The 20109-nt window shown below is 43.5% G+C and overlaps 1 protein-coding gene across 1 annotated transcript; it reads right to left on the bottom strand.

Moving 5' to 3' along the window:
- Positions 1-3645: 3645 nt before the first annotated feature.
- On the bottom strand, positions 3646-19390 carry cnn3a (calponin 3, acidic a). The gene is made up of 7 exons (XM_024000148.3): positions 19114-19390; positions 6942-7063; positions 6456-6522; positions 5899-6036; positions 5578-5694; positions 5076-5222; positions 3646-4715 (listed from the first exon to the last, which is right to left on the bottom strand). The coding sequence occupies exons 1-7, from the start codon at positions 19168-19170 to the stop codon at positions 4344-4346; spliced, it is 1020 nt and encodes a 339-aa protein (XP_023855916.1). The 5' UTR covers positions 19171-19390; the 3' UTR covers positions 3646-4343.
- Between the last annotated feature and the right edge of the window lie 719 nt (positions 19391-20109).

Genomic DNA, 20109 nt, shown 5'->3' on the forward strand with positions numbered 1-20109 from the left:
TCGAGAGAGACAACAAAAATAGACTCTGCGCGTCCTTTTCTGACGATCGTAGACAGAGTGTGTATGGGGAGATGGGCGAATGGTGGTGTAAAACGATCTACTTGATGGCCAACATTCTACTAGTAACGTTATCATATTATCGCGAGTCAAATAGCTATCATTGTGCTTTTTTGCTGATAACATAAGACACACATCGACTATGCCTAGTGAGGCTACATGAGGAGGATAGGGCCTCATCATACTCACTCCAAGACCAACTCAACCTATGTATATTGTTAGATCTGTGTAGTTCACAACCAATGAAGGCAGTGAAGGCTTTGTGTGCACTTTGTACATTGTTTAACATGCTGTCATTCAAAGGTATCCTTGAATATAGTAGACACATTCATTGTAGATTCATTGTGCAGTTTATTTGACAGGCAGTCAAGCAATTAAAATATGTTTCTATGTCAGGTACAGCAATTCCTCTTTTTATAATGTCATCTTACAAGTTCAGGTTCACTGGGCTTGTAAAGGGCTCCTGGCTCCCTCCAAGGGACTCCCACTGGTCTTGGATCAGGCCCAAGTCTCACCAGTAGTGACTGTATCTCATGATGATCACCAGCCCGTCAGCTGAAGAAAATGGCCCTACACACACGCACACACACACACACACATCCCCCTAGCCTCCATGTCCATGTATCTGTCAGGAGCCTGATATATCCTCCCCCTAACCCCTGTTCCCCCCATCCCTGTTCCCCCCATCCCAGGCGAGATTGGTTGAGTTACAGCCCGAGGAGCAGCTAGCTGGAGTCTCAGCTAATAAAGTCCAGACCTCGAGAGGCGCTAGCCCACAGTCTCCTTCTTTCTATTGTCTTTGGAGGCAACCAACCATCCATCATGTGTCATTAAATCCCTGCGCGGCTCTCTCACGTTACACTGCAAAACCAGGCCACTCGAGTAATATGAAATCAATAGAAATATGCATGGTGGTATTATTACCAAAATATTTTTCTAAATATGCATGGTTGATAACCTGAGATGAGCTAAAAGCAGTTTCAAACCACAGACCCTCCGTCTGAAGCCTGGTCCTCTCAGATGTGTTGACTGGTTGGAAGGTCTCTGGGCATTGAGAAACGATGAGGCTTCAATGTCAGCCACAATGCTAGATTTCTCAGCTGCAATGTGGATACAACCACTGTACCTTCTCTGTTACCTATTAAATCATTGGTAAACTTTCTCAAGTTACTGTAACTGACCAAAAGACACCGCAAATATGGAAATTAACCAAGACCGATAGTAGTCTCTTAAACAGTAACAGTCCGTGGGTAATGGTTACCACACATCGTTTATCAACCTTCAGTACACAGGCTTCCTGACATGTTTTTGGCCCTGAGCAGGATCTGCTCTCTCTGTGTGTGTGTGTGTGTGGTGTGTGTGTTGTGTGTGTGTGGTGTGTGTGTGTGGTGTGTGTGTGTGTTGTGTGGTGTGTGTGTGTGTGTGGTGTGTGTGTGTGTGTGTGTGTGTTGTGTGTGTGTGTGTGGTGTGTGTGTGTGTGTGTGTGTGTGTGTGTGTGTGTGTGTGTGTGGTGTGTCGTGTGTTGCGTGGCTAGGCGGGGTATCAACACGGTTTGTGTTTGTTTCCCGCCATGCTGCAGGACTGGTCGTTTCGAGTTCTGCCTTGCCTTTAAAGGCCTTCCTACTGCGGTTGCTGCGGTAACCACCTTATTTGGACTGCCTTCTCTAAAATTGAGTCTTGCGTTTTCGTCCTGGATTCCAAAGCTCACACACAAAACACTGATTATTCCCTGAACTGACTGGGGCTAAAAAAAGGAGACAGTTCTTGAATGAATGCCATAGTTTTCTCATGAAGCCCATTGGTTGAGTTGGCATGTCACTGTCGTTGGTGTTACGAAGCCCAGTATGGACACACAGTCTGTTTGATTAGCTCATCACATGGTTGGACACACAAGAGGTCAACTACCAATAACTATGGCGCTGTTGACGCACTGTATAAGTAGGCATGATTCATAAACTGTGATGGTGTGAATTTGACAATGGAGCGCAAACAAGTGGATTTCAAGAATTATAAGACCTTGAGRGATGTACTTAATATATAATTGTGGACTCACCAAAGGAGAAACACTTTGTACATSCATTCCCACTAAAAGTTAATGGTGTGGCGTGTAACACAATATGTTAGGTCTGCCTTTACAAAGCCAGTAAACCATATGCTGCAGCTCTTAACATTCCTTCCAGATTGAGGCCTTGAGTGAATTACCATACATCGCCTTTTTGCAGACCATGTCCAACACTAACGCTCCACACACACACACACCATGTCCAACACACAGACAGCCACCCTCAGAACTGACTCACTCAACCATCCCTTTCCCAGAACACAGGAATGCTAGTTCTCAAAACACACTCATCACATTGCTTTCAGTTCAGCCTTTCTTCTGCTTATTCCATTCAGGAGTGGGACAAAAAGAGAGAGCAGCAAAGCTTAGCTTAATTAAATTCAGTTTCCAAATATGTCTGTGGATGCTGGCTGAGCTGCTTGTCCTCTGTCATGGTTGTTTATCGGGTTGGATCTCTGGCCAAGCCATTGGAACAGTTAACCAAGCTCTACTGTCACAATTGAAAAACAATTCCTGAGAAGCAGCATAAATGCAGTTATTTATTTAGGCCACACAGACTGCAGTTAACATTTCAATGATTCATTTTCAACAGTATATGACTAAAAATGGTCAGTAATTGATGTATGGAGGGGCACATCGGGCAAGTATCTCTTTAGCCAGTGGGAGTGTCAGTAATGGCATCCTATTKCCTACATAGTGCAATACTTTTGACCAGAACACTATTGGCCCAGACAAATCCTATGACTTTATTTTGCAGACTTCTTTTTTTGTTCCACTTTTGAGACAAACTGCTTTTCCACTCAGAGCGGTTACAACAGTCTGTAGAAAACTGTGAGACATCGATTCAGGCAGAGGGCTGCTTTCCAAAAGTCGTCTCAGAGACATCCACTGTGGCTAAAGCCTCATAACAGAATATTTAGAGTAATTTTAGGTCTATATGAATAATTTTAATATACAACCAAGGCTCAGTGACGTTCCAATTCGTCGTCATAAAATGTACAAGACTAGCGTGCCCTCCTAATGAKATCAAAAGTCCTGCAAACCAGTTAGTATTAAAGGGCAAATGCCAATCAGAATCACAATATGGAAAAATACTTCCTGCTTCAGGCATGTCATTTAATTCTGGTTCAATTACATTACCAATTTATATAGAGGAAATTTGATAAAAGATTGGAAGACAGTGCAAATAAAGTTGACAATGGACTATTAAAGCTTGGAGAACCAAGGAATAGGCTTTATTTGGAACATACATTTTTGCTTAAAAAATAATAATAATTACATAACAGGAGGACAGGCTGCGTCTGAAATAGAACCCTATATAGTGCACTACTTTAGACCAGAGCCCTGGCTAAAAGTAGTGCACTATATAGGGAATAGGGTGCCTTTTCAGACACCACACTAGTTTATAATGAGCGACATGGCTATAAATACAGTGGGAATGGAGGGTGGCTATAAGAACATGAGACATGGCACAATAAGACTAGCCCTACTGTATYCATCTGGTCTAATGGAATAGCCATTAGAAATTACTCTGCGCGATTTTAGGAAAAGAAATGGTGCAGTGATTTGTATTGAAACCTACCAAAAAATTWAAACAGATGAGATGGCCACTGGTTACTCTGAGGCTCACTCAATTGTATTGATATAAAAAGGTAATAATTGGTCCTTTTAGGTTGGCAGAAAGCAAACCAGTCGGTGAATTAATTTCTTTAAAAGGGATGATATGATCAGTAAAAGAAGTCTAAGGGATAAAAAAAAAAGTGGAATGGTTGCAAATGCTACAACGTTGGCTAAATGAATCTTTACTTCACAGTGTCCCATACTTCATAATGTAATAGTATAATAATATTATAATATAGCATCTCCAACACTGTATCTCAGCACTACGCTTTAACAACAACGGCATGACCCCTACTGCTCAAATGGAAGGAGAGTTGGGGAGGAGGTGGAGAAGGAACGCGCTCAAGACAATATTTATCTCTTATGCTTCAATAAAAAAAAAATTAAAAGATTAGCGAGGATAGCAAAAGACTTGCTCTGTTTGTCATCGATAAAATACACTGGTTTAATACTGCTCCGTCTAGCGGTCGTTGTGGTGTTAAGGTGTTGCCGGATTAACCTGGTCCCAGATCTGTTTGTGCTGTCTTGCCAACTCCTATGGTCTTTGGCAAGACAGCACAAACTAATCTGGGACCAGGCTAGTGCCGGATGGCCACGGACACCCCTAATAGTCGATTCCCTGGTCGATGTTGTTGTAGTGGGCCACGTCGCTGTAGTTGTCCTCTTCCTGATAAGCCACAGGGTACTCCTCCCCCTCTCCCTCTTGGAGGAATTCCTCTGCCTGATAGTCACTGTCGCTGATCTCAGAGCAGTTGGTGCCCGTGCCTTGGCTCCCGTTGGTATGTATGACGGGCTCGGTGGGCGAGCCGCAGTACTTGGGGTCGTACACCTGGCGTCCCAGGCCGTACGCACTCATGCCTTTCTGGGAAGCCACCTTGTTGGTGCCCATCTGCAGGGAGATGGTGGAGTTGTCCACTGGATGCACCTGCTTATTGTCGAAGATGTCCCGACGTGTTCCCGGGCAGGACATACCGGCCTGCGGGGGAGGGGAGAGGGAGAGAGGGCCGGGGAGGGGTACACTTTAGGAGCTTTCCAGGAAAACAGTTGTTGACTTGGATTGTCTTCAAGACAAACATACTTATCATGTATCATCAACCATGTGATTATGGCGATGTGCAATGAAAAGCCATGTGAAGTCTCCATCATATTGTACACTAGATCCCATTGCTCTCTGTTACATTCCCTTGGCTCTCTTGAAAGTAGTACTTGCTAGCTAGTTCCTTCCATTACATAGGTTCCATCGAGGTTTCAACAGGGGAAGTGGACCCCTGTAAATGCATCAGTGTTCGTTCTACCCATAGACATTCACAGTGTTTATATACATAATTGGTTATACCTGGCTGGCTCCTTTGTTGGTACCCATCTGCAGACTGATGGTGGTCTGGTCATAAGGCTTGTCTGTCTGGGACCTTGGGTCGTAAAGATGTCTTCTGGTCCCATATGCTGTCATACCAGCCTGGCTCGCACACTTGTTGGTCCCCATCTAAAATACACAGGAACATAGCTGAATAGACGTATTACACTTACATTTTAGTCATTTAGCAGACACTCTTATCCAGGGCGACTTCACCTAGTTAGTTTGGGGATTAGAACCAGGTTACTGGCCCAACGCTCTTAACTGCTATGCTACCTGCCGCCCCACATCTACTACAAGCGATTGAAGGATCAGTTAAATAAGCTACATACAAAACATTCATTAAAATCAGGATGATTTTCATTGGCAAAACATTGAAAAGGTATAATAATGAACACTTTTATTATTATTATTATTATAATATAGTCACATCCAGTAACAGAGCCCAACAACCTGTGGCTGTTTAAGCATCAGCATGTCTTACCTGCAGTCCGATGACACATTGTCCAGCCTTGATCTTATCGTCATCAAAATGGCGTGTCTGTTTGTCTGCGTATTTCACACCAATGTCACACGATGTGTGCATGCCTTTGGTCTTTGCCTGTGGAAGAAGATAAGAATGTGGAAATATATTGATGCTACAAGTCCCTTGGAGAGAAGGAACCCTATCAGAATGTCTTGGTAACACTTTACAGTAGGTGTCAAAGTCTTTCTCCCAGTAGACACCAACTGTACAATAACATGTCTTGTATGTTTAAAAAATAAATGAAAGAAGTCTTTCTACCCCCCTGGGTATCACACTCACTATGCTAGCAAGGGAGAGCAATGTGCTCTGGACTTGGGTCATGTTCCCYTTCTCAAACAGGTCGTTGGCCTCGAAGATGTCATTGGGCTTCATGCCGTAGGCCAGGATGGCTTTGATGAAGTTACCAAGGTTCTCCAGCTGGGGTAACATAACACAGGTTACAGATATAAATAGATTGAATAGAGCTGGCACGATTCCCTTCTGACAAGACAATAATATATTTTCTACATGCTACATTTCTATCAGAATGTTCTGTGACATTACATCCTCTAGATGGGCATAGCAGAGATGGGGTGGGGTGGGGGGGGGGGGCTTTAGTAAGAACATCAGGAAGTAATAACTCCATAAAGAAGGTGAGGAGAGAGAGAGAGCTGAAGGCTTAATGAAGGAGTCCACTATTTCTCCATGCACAACATATGACTTACAGGTCTTTAACGGTATTAATGAGCTGAACATCTACTCTTTTGTCTTTGTGCTTTCTTTTTTTTAAAGTGTTCATATTATTACGGAAGATTGTGTACTCTAAACTCCATACATGGAGGTTTAGGTTAGCCTACCTTGTGCCAGTTCAGTTGTGAGTGGTTAATTTTCTTTACCGAGCCAGGTTGCAGTTTGTTTATCAATCTAAGAAAGAGAGAAGGTCAGTCTATCAAATCAAATCTGATTGATCGCGTACACATTTTGCAGATGTTATCGCGGGTGTAGCGAAKTGTTTATGCATCTTACACACACATTCAGTTTAAAGTGTTCAAGTTTAATGTAAAAAAAATATATTTAATTCTTGGGGAGGAAATATGCTGAGGACAATATCTGCAGTATTCAACTGTATTCAACTGAATATAAAACAGACAAAATGCAAATCACCACATCAATCTGTGGATAGTGACTGGAGTGTGATTGATTACTCATATGTAAAATCCTAGTCAGTCTCCACTCGGCAAACATTAGCTGCAGATCACAGCATAGTGTGGAGGGCGCACACACACACACAGCAATGTCAACCCWCTGTGTTTACTGCAGAGCTGACGGTGACAGACACTTACTCTCCCAGGATGACTCCATCCTTTAGGCCCTTCTGGAAGTTCTCGCCAATGGCCATCGCCGTCACCTCCTCGATCCAGAACCGAAGCTCCTCCTCCTTTTGCATGTCATATTTGCCTGCGATCTGAGAAGGTGAAAGCACACAGTGGCTTAGTAAAAGTTATTATCGGAGAACCTAGAGCAACATCTTCTATATTCAAGTCTGTACCACTGATCAAGCTACAGGCTTGCATGGCATGTCTCATAATGTCCTTTGACATTGTAATAAAAACCAAAAAGTTTTACCCATCGAGAAGATTGTAAGAAGTTGTTAGCAAGCTGGGCTTTTACACGTGCCCCAAATGGCACCCTATTCCCTATTTAGTGCACTACTTTTGACTAGAGCCCTGGTGAAAAGTAGTGCACTATAAAAGGAATAGGGTGTCATTTCAGCAGAGTAAGTACTGAGCTGTGGGGTAAATCAACAGGCTGGGACTGGGGGGGCTTAAAGCTCAAATGTTGACCTTCTGTCTGGAATAGCATTAAAGCCCAGACGTTTTATTTAATTTAACGAGGCAAGTCAGTTAACCTCTATGGGATCGGTGTCCCCCCACATGGGATGGTTGAGCTAATGTAGGCTAATGTGATTAGCATGAGGTTGTTCGTAACAAGAACATTTCCCAGGACAGACATATCTGATATGGGCTGAAAGCTTAAATTCTTGTTAATCTAACTGCACTGTCCAATTTACAGTAGCTATTACAGTGAAAGAATACCATTATATTGTTTGCGGAGAGTGTACAGTTATGAACTTGAACATTTATTAATAAACCAAATTAGGCACATTTGGGCAGTCTCGATACAACATTTTGAACAGAAATGCAATGGTTCATTTGATCAGTCTTTGCACACTGCTGCCATCTAGTGGCCAAAATTGAAATTGCTCCTAACCTGGACTAGTACATTGTGACCTTTCGCTTGCATTTCAAAGATGGAACAAAAAAGTGCATGTTTTTTTCTTTGTATTATCTTTTACCAGATCAAATGTGTTATGATCTCCTGCATTCATTTCACATTTCCACAAACGTCAAAGTGTTTCCTTTCAAATGGTATCAAGAATATGCAAATCCTTGCTTCAGGTCCTGAGCAAGGCAGTTAGATTTGGGTATGTCATTTTAGGCGAAAATTGAAAAAAAGGTTCCGATCCTTKAGGAGGTTTTAAGAACAAATTCTTATTTACAATGACGGCCTAACCCAGACAACGCTGGGCCAATTGTGCGCCGCCCTATGGGACTCCCAATAACAGCCGGTTGTGAGACAGCCGGGAATTGAACTAGGGTCTGTAGTGACACCGCTAGCACTGAGATGCAGTGCCTTAGACTGCTGCGCCACTCAGGAGCCAAAGTGATTTAACTAAGTGATTCTTGTAATATAGATTGTTGTTAGAACCTTATTGGGTCAAAACAAACAGTAAGGACGTAAACCCTTCTAGTGAGTCCCAACGTTACGTCAGAAATGCTTTCAGATTCCCACGTCGGCTTCAAAGCCAGTGTGAGAAAAAAATATACCCAAATTCACATGTTGTTCATAAGGGAGCCCATGATGCAACCACGGTTTACTGAGAATTAAAAGAGAAGCTATTTTCGAGACTGACAGACACTAGCCCAAATGAAGACACTTAAGACCATTAGTGTGGTCCGATATAGTTTTTTCTAGAGCACATTAATCCTGGTCTATTGCCAGGAAAAGAAATGACAATAATCTATTTATTGTGGTCTTGTGTTTTAGGGAGAGTCCGTTCTCCCAGGGTCAGCTCACTAAAATGCTGGGTAGCTAATGTGCACCAGGACACAGCTCCAGAGAGGAAGTGATGCTATTGGCATCATGGCATGGACAGTAGCCATTGGAAGAAGGGTGTGTGTGTGTGTGTGAATGTGAAGCCAATTACAATAGCATGCTCCTCTTCTTCTCCCACTGCTTCCTCTCCATTACACACACAACATGAGAAGTCAAGGGCTTGGAAACCTCCCCCGCTGGCTCTCTGGAGCATTTACCATGCTCAAGGCTTCAATTGCCAAACGCACACTACAGAACACATGCGTAAGCCAAAACTCATTAAATGTAAACAGAGTCACTGGATCTGCTAAAAATGGAAAGGCCTACACTGAATGTGTTGTAATCTACTGTAAATGACTAAGTACTGTACTGTCAATTACCCACAATTGGATTGCACAATGCCATGGAACTTTTCCAGGTCCTTTCTACAAATGTCAAACTACTGAGTATATTTAACTGTGCTTTGCAGCTACAGTCACCCATTAGTTCATATTCCATTGTAAACAAACACTTCAACATTGGCCTATGTCCTATGAACATGGGCTTTTAACAAGTGCATCTCACAGTTCACACGGAGTCAGTTAAACAAACAAACTCATCTCTTTAATCTAGTCAAAGAGGAAGAAGACCACAGGAGACAAAGCATCTTGCCTCCAACCCACTCCTCTCCTTACATTATAGTCCATTCTTTGTTTCACCTATACTCTACAACCGTAGCTTATTCCCAGTGTGCTGATATTAGCTCTTTAGCACCACATGTTAATGCTGGGATTCAAGAGGGATGCTATATGTAGGCTATGTAGCAATGTAAACCAGGCGTATTGAAAGCTAATAAAGCCATTGGGGTAATGACAGCCTTTTAGTACTACTATGTGAGACTGAAAGCTTGAAGCCCATAAACTTGTAGCCAACTTCTTCCCCCCTATTCAGCAGAGAAAGGCTTGTTTTCATTTAACTGCAGTTTATCACCCCCCCGCCCCCCCCCCCACACACACTAAATCCTGTCAGCTGGAATGTGAAGGCCGTCACCAGAAAGATATGCCCTCTCTGAAGCGGTGTACGTGTGTGTGAGAGAGAGAAACGAGGCCCTGTTCTCACATAACACACAAAGGCAAATCTTCAAACGTGCCTCCATCTTGTAAAAGGGCCAAAGTGGTGTTCTAGTTGCAAAACATGACTCAATGAGAGGACTGGGATGGAGTGGAAGGGTTATAGAGGAACTTGTCCATCCCTTCTGAACAGCTTGACAGCACACTGTCATTTACAAAAATTCATCAGAGGCTTTTTGTGCCACTGACTGACAGCAGCTGAAGCCAAACCATCACCCGAGAACACAGAGCCCTCAGAGAGAAATCACGGAGGATTAGAGAGAGGAGAGATTTCTCTCTCCCAGCACAGCAGTACTTCTCTAGGAACACTGCCAACTCCCCCCAGTTCTCTTATGTCTTGGAGTCGTTAAAAGGAAAGCTTCTGAGGAGAAATCTGGAAAGCTACATGGGCTAAACCCCACTGGAATTGAACCCCAGACAAGCCCGTCTTCCACAACCCAACACTGTACTCCAAAGCATTTCCTGATGACGTTGCAGAACCTAGAAAACATCTGGTCGGAGAAGAAGGTTTAAAGGGAGAAAATGCCCCAGAAGTCCAACACGATCAATTCAATATAGGCTAGATACACCACTGTTGAGGCAATCGTTGTATAAAATCAATAACATGTGTATCATCCAGTCTGGTATTGTTTCTCTTTGAAACAATTTCTAGTCAAAGGGAATTATATAGTCATGAAGTTCCTTACAATCAAGTTATCGGTCCCATTTATACAATATCTTATAGAATTGAGGGCATCTCTAACAGGGAACTTGACAGATTCTATGACCAGAATGACCCCCACTTGATTAATTATTCGTTCAATCACACACATGACGAAGTATTGTACAAACAGTCCAGCTGGTATTCATTCATATTTAACCACTATCCGTTAGCTCTGAAAACGCTCAGTAGACCACATAATGTGAAGTGATTGGCTGTGCTATAAAATGTGTAGTGAACTAGAAATGTTTACATATAGTTTGGAGCCTTAATAAAACCAATCACTGCACTAGGCCAAATCCTAACTTGAGCCTTAATAAAACCAAACTTGAGACATGTGGAAAGAGCCTCTGATGTTAATTAAGCAAGAAACCAACTAACAATAATAAAGTCCAACAGAGTCAACAATCATACATTAAGTCTTTAACATGTTGTTACAGACAATAGTCTTATAACAAAGAAGTGCACTAGCTAACATTAGCCTTCATCAAAGTTGAACATGTCAAGGTTGGTGAAACAGCCAGTGTCGATCTTGGGGATGTGAAAGTTAAAAAAGCTAAACAATGGTTTCAGGAAACGAGCTCGGTTTCTGTTCACCCCAAAACAGCATCTCGGGGGTTAACGCAACAAAACAAGGAATTCAGGAATCAGTCTCACTGTGAAAAGAAAATCCAGCCGGAACCATTGCAGGGAGGGAATTGTCTCCTGTCAGCAAATAGCAGGGGAACACTCCAACCCCCAACACTTCTCCCTGCAGCGCTCCCCCCACATTGGTAGTAATGGTACTGTGTTTTACTATTAAAAAGGAGGGGGGGGGGGGGTAAGACAACCCCACAATAACCAGTCCTCCACCACATATCTGGGTCATGTTCATTTGGCACCAAAGCATAGAAAACAGACTAAAACATGGAGGGACTACCTGGACTCATTTTTCATGTTCTGTTTCAAAGTGTTTTTCTATGTTGTGCCCTACAGAACATGATTATGGTGTATTAAGACCACCACCAGCCCGACTGCCCTGTTCTCCTAATTCCTCTCCCTAGCCAGGGAAGCCTGAGATGGGCCTCATTCAGCCAACCCCTGGCTCCTATCCAGGGCCCCCTGCCTGCTCCAGGGCCACTAGAAAAAAACACACATTGAGGTAGAGGAGAGCAGAGGACATGGACAGAGCTTGCATTGTTGTGTCTTGTGGTTCCAAGACTGCACGTCTGCAATCTCTTTCCTGCCAAAGATTCAGCAGAGATATACAACCAAATACTCTGTTTGCTTGAGGAACCAACAACTCGCCCACCCAAAGACTTCAATGGAGGGCAAAAACAAACAAGGCAGATTCAGACCTACATGAATGGCGAGGCTTTGTAGCCCCACTATCTACGATCAACTATTTTAGCAAGCATMTATTAGTGAGTAATCAGATAAATGTGATGGGATCTCCTATCAGACCCGGCTGGAGAAAATATTATATTTACTACTGAAACCCTTTGGGTGAGAAACAAACTGAACATTAAGTCGTTTTTTTCTGTATGGAAATCTTTACTTCTGAAACCTTTGGGCTGAAATGAAAACAAACTCAACATGAAATTCTCAGGAGGGCTATAGGCTACTTGGTGGTAACCCAACGTCGTCAGACCTCATTAATACGACTCCCTCTTTCACACAGCAACGGATTCAGCTAAATCTCTACCCTAACAAGAGCAGTCAAACTCTAAGTTCACGACCCTCCAACTGCCGTAGGAAAGATATAACAGATGTGAGTTCATGTGCTCCCAGGCTCCAGAGGGAATTCCTGCTCTATTTTACAAACACTTGAGAAGTCCCAGCCCAAAAAAAACACCAGTTAGTCAGTCAAACATTTGGTCAACACTTCAACCTGAGTGGCGGTGACCCCTTGGAAAGCACTGCTGGCTTGTTTGATTACAAATAACTAACGTGGTGGTTTGACTTTATAAACAATATGGGCTGAGGAAAGTAACTTTGGAACACACGGACTGTTCCAAACATTCAGCTTTTTCTTACATAATTCAAGCAGGAAAGGACAACAAGTATCATTAATTTAAAGTGCGTGTGTGTGTGTGTGTGTGTGTGTGTGTGTGTGTGTGGTTGAATGACAGTTGCTGGTCATCTTTCGACGTTAGCAAGCATTTACATTGGAAACGAAGCTGCTTTCCATTTCCCCCTTTCAGAATGCACTGGATATTTATCACAATTAGCCCTCAAATAAAGCATGTGTGTTGGCAGCCACTCTGGAAAATATCAGAAAGCACACACGCATTAGAAGAACGAGAGCTAACATCATTTTAATATTTTCCCGGCTGAGCCAACGATTGGCTGTACTAGTATTGCTCATCTGATCCTGTCAAGGTTCAAGAGATTACCTCCCCTAAAATCTTTTCATACCACCACAATGTGAATGAAAGTACAAACGTAAACAGGGGCAGTAGGTACAGTTAGGAGACATGACGCAGTAGCCTAAAACTGTAGCCTGTCTTGAACCACTTTGTGGATCAGATGGACCACAACACAAGAGACAACAGAAACTGTGCTAACTAAGGAATGAGGTGGTCTGGTCTCATTAAGGCATGAGAAACAGATGGTTTGAGCCACAGGATTTTAACTCTGCTTGGAACCACAGCTTAATGAATTTATACTCGTAATATCCATTCTTCAGGCAGAGAGAGACCTCTCAAAATGACAAATCATAGGAGAGAGAGAGCACCATAGCTCAGTGAATTAGAGATCTTTCAGACTGGGTTGTTTGTTGCCGGTTTCCAGGTTCCAGTTTCTCACGTTCAGGAAGTGTAGCAATGTGAGACTAGGGGATGTTGGTAATAGAGAGGGATCATTGAGGAATTCTAAGCATCTCTGACATGCGACTTCCAAAGAAGCCCGTACAATACGAGTGATTGCATGTATAGTTTCCTCCAGTTTAGTTTCTGCAGTGTGTATTTAATCACAGCTTGATAAATTCACAATCTGCTGGAGTGTTTGACAAATTCCTGACTTAGTGTGCCAAAAGTTGACATAGAAATCTGTCACTTGAAAGCCAGCCAGTGCAAGGCAATGTATGAATGGACTGTGTAGGCTACTCCAACAACACTGGGTATGTTTGTTGATGATCTCATCGTTCTGCAACACACTTAAATACAGTAACCTAGATTCCACTGTGTTGTTCACAAGTTTTTGTGCTCCCGGTCAATTTCTCCTCAAGGTTTGTTGAAAAATATCCATTATCATCCCTCTCTAACTGGATTTTCACATCATTGGCCAACAGTAGGCTATGACAGCCTGCTTATCTTTTATCAGGAGAGAGAGAAACCTTGGCTGGCTTCTGGCACCACTGCTATCAATTCAAACCGAGACAGGGCAGATAGAAACTGTACACGAGACACAGTTTCACATAAACATTACACATGGGCCTGAGTAGGCTATGCTCCTTCGGCCTTGACTGTCCTGTTTCCGATGGATAGGCTGATCGACGATGTCATGATTCAGTCATTTCCTACAGAGGGACAACTTCGGTAGCCTAGGCCAATGTGTTATGAACCAGTGGGACATCAAATCAAATTGTATTGGTCACATACACATGGTTAGCAGATGTTAATGRGAGTGTAGCGAAATGCTTGTGCTTCTAGTTCTGACAGTGCAGTAATATTTAACAAGTAATCTAACAAATTCACAACGACTACCTCATACACACAAATGTAAAGGGATGAATAAGAATATGTACATARMAATATATGGATGAGATGGCCGTGCGGCATAGGCAAGATGCAGTAGATGGTCTAGAAWACAGTATATACATATGAGATGAATAATGTAGGATATGTAGACATTAAAGTGGCGTTATTTAAAGTGACTAAAGTAAGGTATTAAAGTGGCCAGAGATTTGAGTCTGTATGTTGGCAGCAGCCACTCTGTTAGTGATGGCTGATTAACGGCCTGATGGCCTTGAGATAGAAGCTGTTTTTCAGTCTCTCCGTCCCAGCTTTGATGCACCTGTACTGACCTCACCTTCAGGATGATAGCGGGGTGAACAGGCAGTGGCTCGGGTGGATGTCGTCCTTGATTATCTTTTTGGCCTTCCTGTGACATCGGGTGCTGTAGGTGTCCTGGAGGGCATGTAGTTTACCCCCGGTGATGTGTTGTGCAGACCGCACCACCCTCTGGAGAAACTTGCGGTTGAGGGCGGAGCAGTTGCCTTACCAGGCGGTGATACAGCCCGAKAGGATGCTCTTTTTGTGCATCTGTAAAAGTTTGTGTTTTAGGTTACAAGCCAAATTTCTTCAGCCTCTTGAGGTTGAAGAGACGCTGTTGCGCCCTCTTCACCGTGCTGTCTGTGTGGATGGACCATTTCAGTTTGTCCGTGATGTGTACGCCGAGGAACATAAAACTTTCCACCTTCTCCACTACTGTCCCGTCGATGTGGGGATGCTCCCTCTGCTGTTTCCTGATGTCCACGATCATCTCCTTTGTTTTGTTGAGTGTGAGGTTATTTTCCTGACACCACACTCCGAGGGCCCTCACCTCCTCCCTGTAGGCCGCGTCGTCGTTGTTGGTAATCAAGCCTACCACTGTAGTGTCGTCTGCAAACTTGATGATTGAGTTGGAGGCGTGCATGGCCACACAGTCATGGGTGAACAGGGAGTACAGGAGAGGGCTGAGAACGCACCCTTGTTGGGCCCCAGTGTTGAGGATCAGCGGGGTAGAGATGTTGTTTCCTACCCTCACCACCTGGGGGTGGCCCGTCAGAAAGTCCAGGACCCAGTTGCACAGGTCGGGGTCGAGACCCAGGGTCTCGAGCTTAATGACAAGTTGAGGGTACTATGGTGTTAAATGCCTACCATTGACTACCATTGACTACCACGAAATGGTAGTCAATGAACAGCATTCTTACATAGGTATTCCTCTTATCCAGATGGGATAAGGCAGTGTGCAGTGTGATGGCGATTGCGTCGTCTGTGGACCTATTGGGGCAGTAAGCAAATTGGAGTGGGTCTAGGGTGACAAGTCAGGTGGAGGTGATATGATCCTTTGCTGGTCTCTCAAAGCACTTCATGATGACAGAAGTGAGTGCTACAGGGCAATTGTCATTTAGTTCAGTTAGCTTTCTTGGGAACAGGAACAATGGTGGCCATCTTGAAGCATGTGGGCACAGCAGACTGGGATAGGGATTGATTGAATATGTCCATAAACACACCAGCCAGCTGGTCTGCGCATGCTCTGAAGACGCGGCTAGGGATGCCGTCTGGGCCGGCAGCCTTGTGAGGGTAAACACGTTTAAATGTTTTACTCACGTTGGCCACGGTGTAGGAGAGCCCACAGGCTTTGGTAGCGGGCCATGTCAGTGGCACAGCATTGTCCTCAAAGCGAGCAAAGAAGTTGTTTAATTTGTCTGGGAGCAAGWCGTTGATGTCCGCGACAGGGCTGGTTTTCTTTTTGTAATCCGTGATTGACTGTAGACCCTGCCACATATGTCTCYCGTTTGAGCCATTGAATTGTGACTCTACTCTATACTGGAACTTTGCTTGTTTGATTGCCTTGGAGGGAATAGCTACACTGTTTGTTTTCGGTCATGTTTCCACTTGCCATAATTAAAAGCGGTGGTTCGTGCTTTCAGTTTTGTGTGAATGCTGCCATCAATCCACGGTTTCTGGTTAGGGAAGGTTTTAATAGTCAGTGGGTACAACATCACCGATGCACTTGCTAATAAACYCGCTCACTGAGTCAGCGTATACGTCAATGTTGTTGCCTGAGGCTACCCGGAACATAACCCAGTCCACGTGATCAAAGCAATCTTGAAGCTTGGAATCCGATTGGTAAGACCAGTGTTGGATAGACCTGAGCACAGGCGTTTCCTGTTTTAGTTTCCGTCTATAGGCTGGGAGGAACAAAATGGAGTCATGGTCAGATTTGCCGAAGGGAGGGCGGCTTTGTATGCATCGTGGAAGTTAGAGTAGCAATGGTCCAGAATGCTACCAGCTCGTGTCGCTCATTCGATATGCTGATCAAATTTAGGAAGCCTTGTTCTCAGATTAGCTTTGTTAAAATCCCCAGCTACAATAAATGCAGCCTCAGGATATGTGGTTTCCAGTTTACATAGAGTCCAGTGAAGTTCTTTCACGGCCTGTTGAGGTATCTGCTTGGGGGGGGATATACACGGCTGTGAATATAGTCGAAGAGAATTCTCTTAGTAGATAATGCGGTCAGTATTGATTGTAAGGAATTCTAGGTCAGGTGAACTAAAAGACTTGAGTTCCTGTATGTTATGATTACACCATGAGTCGTTAATCATAAGGCATATACCCCCGCCCTTCTTACCAGAGAGATCTTTGTTTCGGTCAGAGTGATGCGTGAAGAAACTGGGTGGCTGTACCGACTCTGACAACATATCCCGAGTGAGCCATGTTTCCATGAAACAGAGAAAGTTACAATCTCTGATGTCTCTCTGGAAGGCAACTTGTGCCCTAATTTCGTCCACCTTGTTGTCTAATGCAGTGTCACCAACCGGGCGATCATGATCGACTGGTCGATCTTCAAGGCATTCCTAGTCGATCAAACATTTCTGTAGAAAAGCCAACGATAAAGACTTGCGCTCCTTTTTGTTTTGAGCTGTTGGAGGTAGGTGCACTTGATTCAGAAGCCCTGTGCACCGGGTAGTCAGTGCTCCCATTTTGAACCATTTAAAATGTCTGAAAAGACAAACTCRACCACCCAGGCAGACCGGGAGATCTGTGGCTAAATCAAGTGTGRCTTCTGCGCTGGCCAATCGGATAGCTGATTTCACTGTGCCTACAGTTTCCACAACCCCAGCCAAAACAAAACTTGATACTAGCCCGGCTCCCGAGTGGGGCAGCGGTCTAAGGCGCTGCATCACAGTTTTGCGGCATCACCATGGCCTGGGGTTCGATCCCAGGCTGTGTCACAAATGGCCGTGACCGGGCGGCCAACAATTGGCAAACGTTTGTCRGGGTTAGTGGAGGGTTTGGCCGGGGGGMACTTTACTTGGCTCATCGCATTCTAGCAACTCTTTGTGGCGGGTCGAGCGCCTYCAAGCTGACCACGGTCGTCAGTTGAACAGTGTTTCCTCTGACACATAGGTGAGGCTGGCTTCCGGGTTAAGTGAGTGGTTGTTAAGAAGCGCGGCTAGGCGGGTCATGTTTCGGAGGATGCATGACACGACCTTCGCCTCTCCCGAGCCTGTTGGGGAGTTGCAGCGATGAGACAAGATCGTACTTGGATAACATGAAAAGGCGGGTAAAATTACACAATTTTTCTTTTTAAAATATCAAATAATTTGATACTAACCTACGTAAGAGTCATAACTTGTAATACCTTGACCAAAGAGAGACTGTCAAAGAATACAGCAGAGATTCTGTTTTTATGAGTGAGTTCATGTCTAAGTGATTTGAGGAAGTGTCTTGTTGTTTGGGGCAAGTTTCTCAAAAATGTTTCACAAAAACAGGTGTCTTTTACATCAAAAATAGAGAGTTGGTGGTTACATTTCTCTCATTTATATGGGCTAACATTTGGCTGAAACACAATTTCAGGATTGTGGCTTTAAACCAGGGCCCGACCCGGTAATTCAGCTCATTGCATTTGTTGTTCAAGTTACACTAAATAACATCTCTGACTGACAGAGACAGCTGTGCAGTTACAGTGTAGCCCCCATTGCCACATTTAAATGTGGGGGCATAGCCTACCCATTGCCCATATGCTGCAGACTCTAATGATGTCAGTCTTATCAGTGAGCTGGCTCATTTGGATCAGGTCAGTTAATACAGCAGTTTATTTGGCTCCTAAAATGGCTATTCACCAATCTCTAATGTAAAACCTACAAAGTTGCCTAGCACTATTTCAGATCTTGACATGGGAGTTCAAATATCCTACAGCTTTACCTGACGAAATTATTAGGCGGCCTGAAGAAAAAAAAACGAGAAAAAAACAACGCACTGCATAAATGTGTGGACCAGAAGAAGTCTTTCACCTTACTATTGTTCCTGCAGTGAGGAATTATAATATTCAAAGAATGTTTTTATAACTTCTCTGCAGTTAATCGTTGTCTGGAGATTTAAAAAAAAAGGGGATCTTTCACAGACGCGATTCGGTTCCTGACGTTAACTGTAAAAAAAAAAAAAAACGTTCGAACGAACCATTACTAGCGAACTCCTCCCTGTACCACTGCTACAAACAATGCATTGTGCTTAGTTGGRTTGCACTCATGCTACTTCCAGTGATTGTTTTTACTTAAGTGTTTTCAAAAAATAGTTGGTAAACTTTTAATTAATGTGTGAAACTTGGTTTTTTTTCGTCAAAATTTCTGTAGGGGACAGTCCCATATGAAAATGGCCCTTGTAGCCTATTAATCATAACCAAAGATGATCTGCCATATCAGTGCATCAAACTATTAAACCAAGGACGACTCACATGTCCAACTCTGTAGCCCAGCAGCAATTGGTTGGTTCAGTTGGTTTATCCAAAACGGCAATAATTTACAAACCAAAATGTGGTTATAAAATAAACAAATGATTTACTTTTTAGTTCTTTACTCACTTTGCTTTTCACCTCTGCTGATAACCCGTAGGCTGGTCCCTTATTGAATGAAGTCATATTTGTTTTAGATTTACAACCAAAGTCAATATCCACTGCTACAAAGTAGCAAAAACGATTCCTTTCGGGTTACTTTGTATCACACAATGAACAGCGTAGTTCGGTGTCCCGTTCAGTCAGTCCAAAGGAGGAGTTTAAATCCGTGCAAACGTGTGGACTGTGAGTATCGCAGAGGCTGGTCGGACTAAAACTTCTCGCTTCAATACTTCATTTTTGTTTGGAAAAATTTTCGCAAGACCATTGACGGAGCCTTCCGAGCCAATCAGAGGAGCCGATTCTACATACCTCTCCCCATTGTTGGAGGCTGCTACTGTAGCGCATTTCTACGGAAGATACTGATGTTAGTGATTTTACCAGGCACAAGCTATCCTCTGTTATCTGTTTTTACTGTCCATTTCGTTTGACATTTGATGTCTAATGATGTTGTTGGGGCTACAAACTTCACTGATTTACACTGAAAAAGAAAGGCAATTAAGCACAGCATAGCCTATAATACATKTTTAGGTAAGTAATAGGTTTCATTTAATTGTTTGATGATTTGTAGGCTACTAAAGGAAACCAAACACTGATTTATTTACTTACATTCCCTATAATAAGCATATATTGATAAAACTGATCTTGGTGCCTCTTATTGATTGGATCACTGCAGCCTTACATGCTTGTAAAATATCAAATTCATTCAATCTTGGCTGGCTGCCATGCATTTTATTGGTGCAATAATTTGCCCCATGAATGAATAGCCAGGATTGCATACACAGACTGAAAAGTTTGAGGTCCTGCAAATTGTCCTCCATGCAAAGCAACACACACACACACACCCACACAACACACACACCACACACACACACACACACACACACACACACACACACACACACACACACACACACACACACACACACACACACACACACACACACACACACATCTATCTTCCTA

The sequence above is a fragment of the Salvelinus sp. IW2-2015 genome, linkage group LG14 (assembly GCF_002910315.2).
Source record: "Salvelinus sp. IW2-2015 linkage group LG14, ASM291031v2, whole genome shotgun sequence".
In the NCBI taxonomy this organism is placed as follows: Eukaryota; Metazoa; Chordata; class Actinopteri; order Salmoniformes; family Salmonidae; genus Salvelinus; species Salvelinus sp. IW2-2015.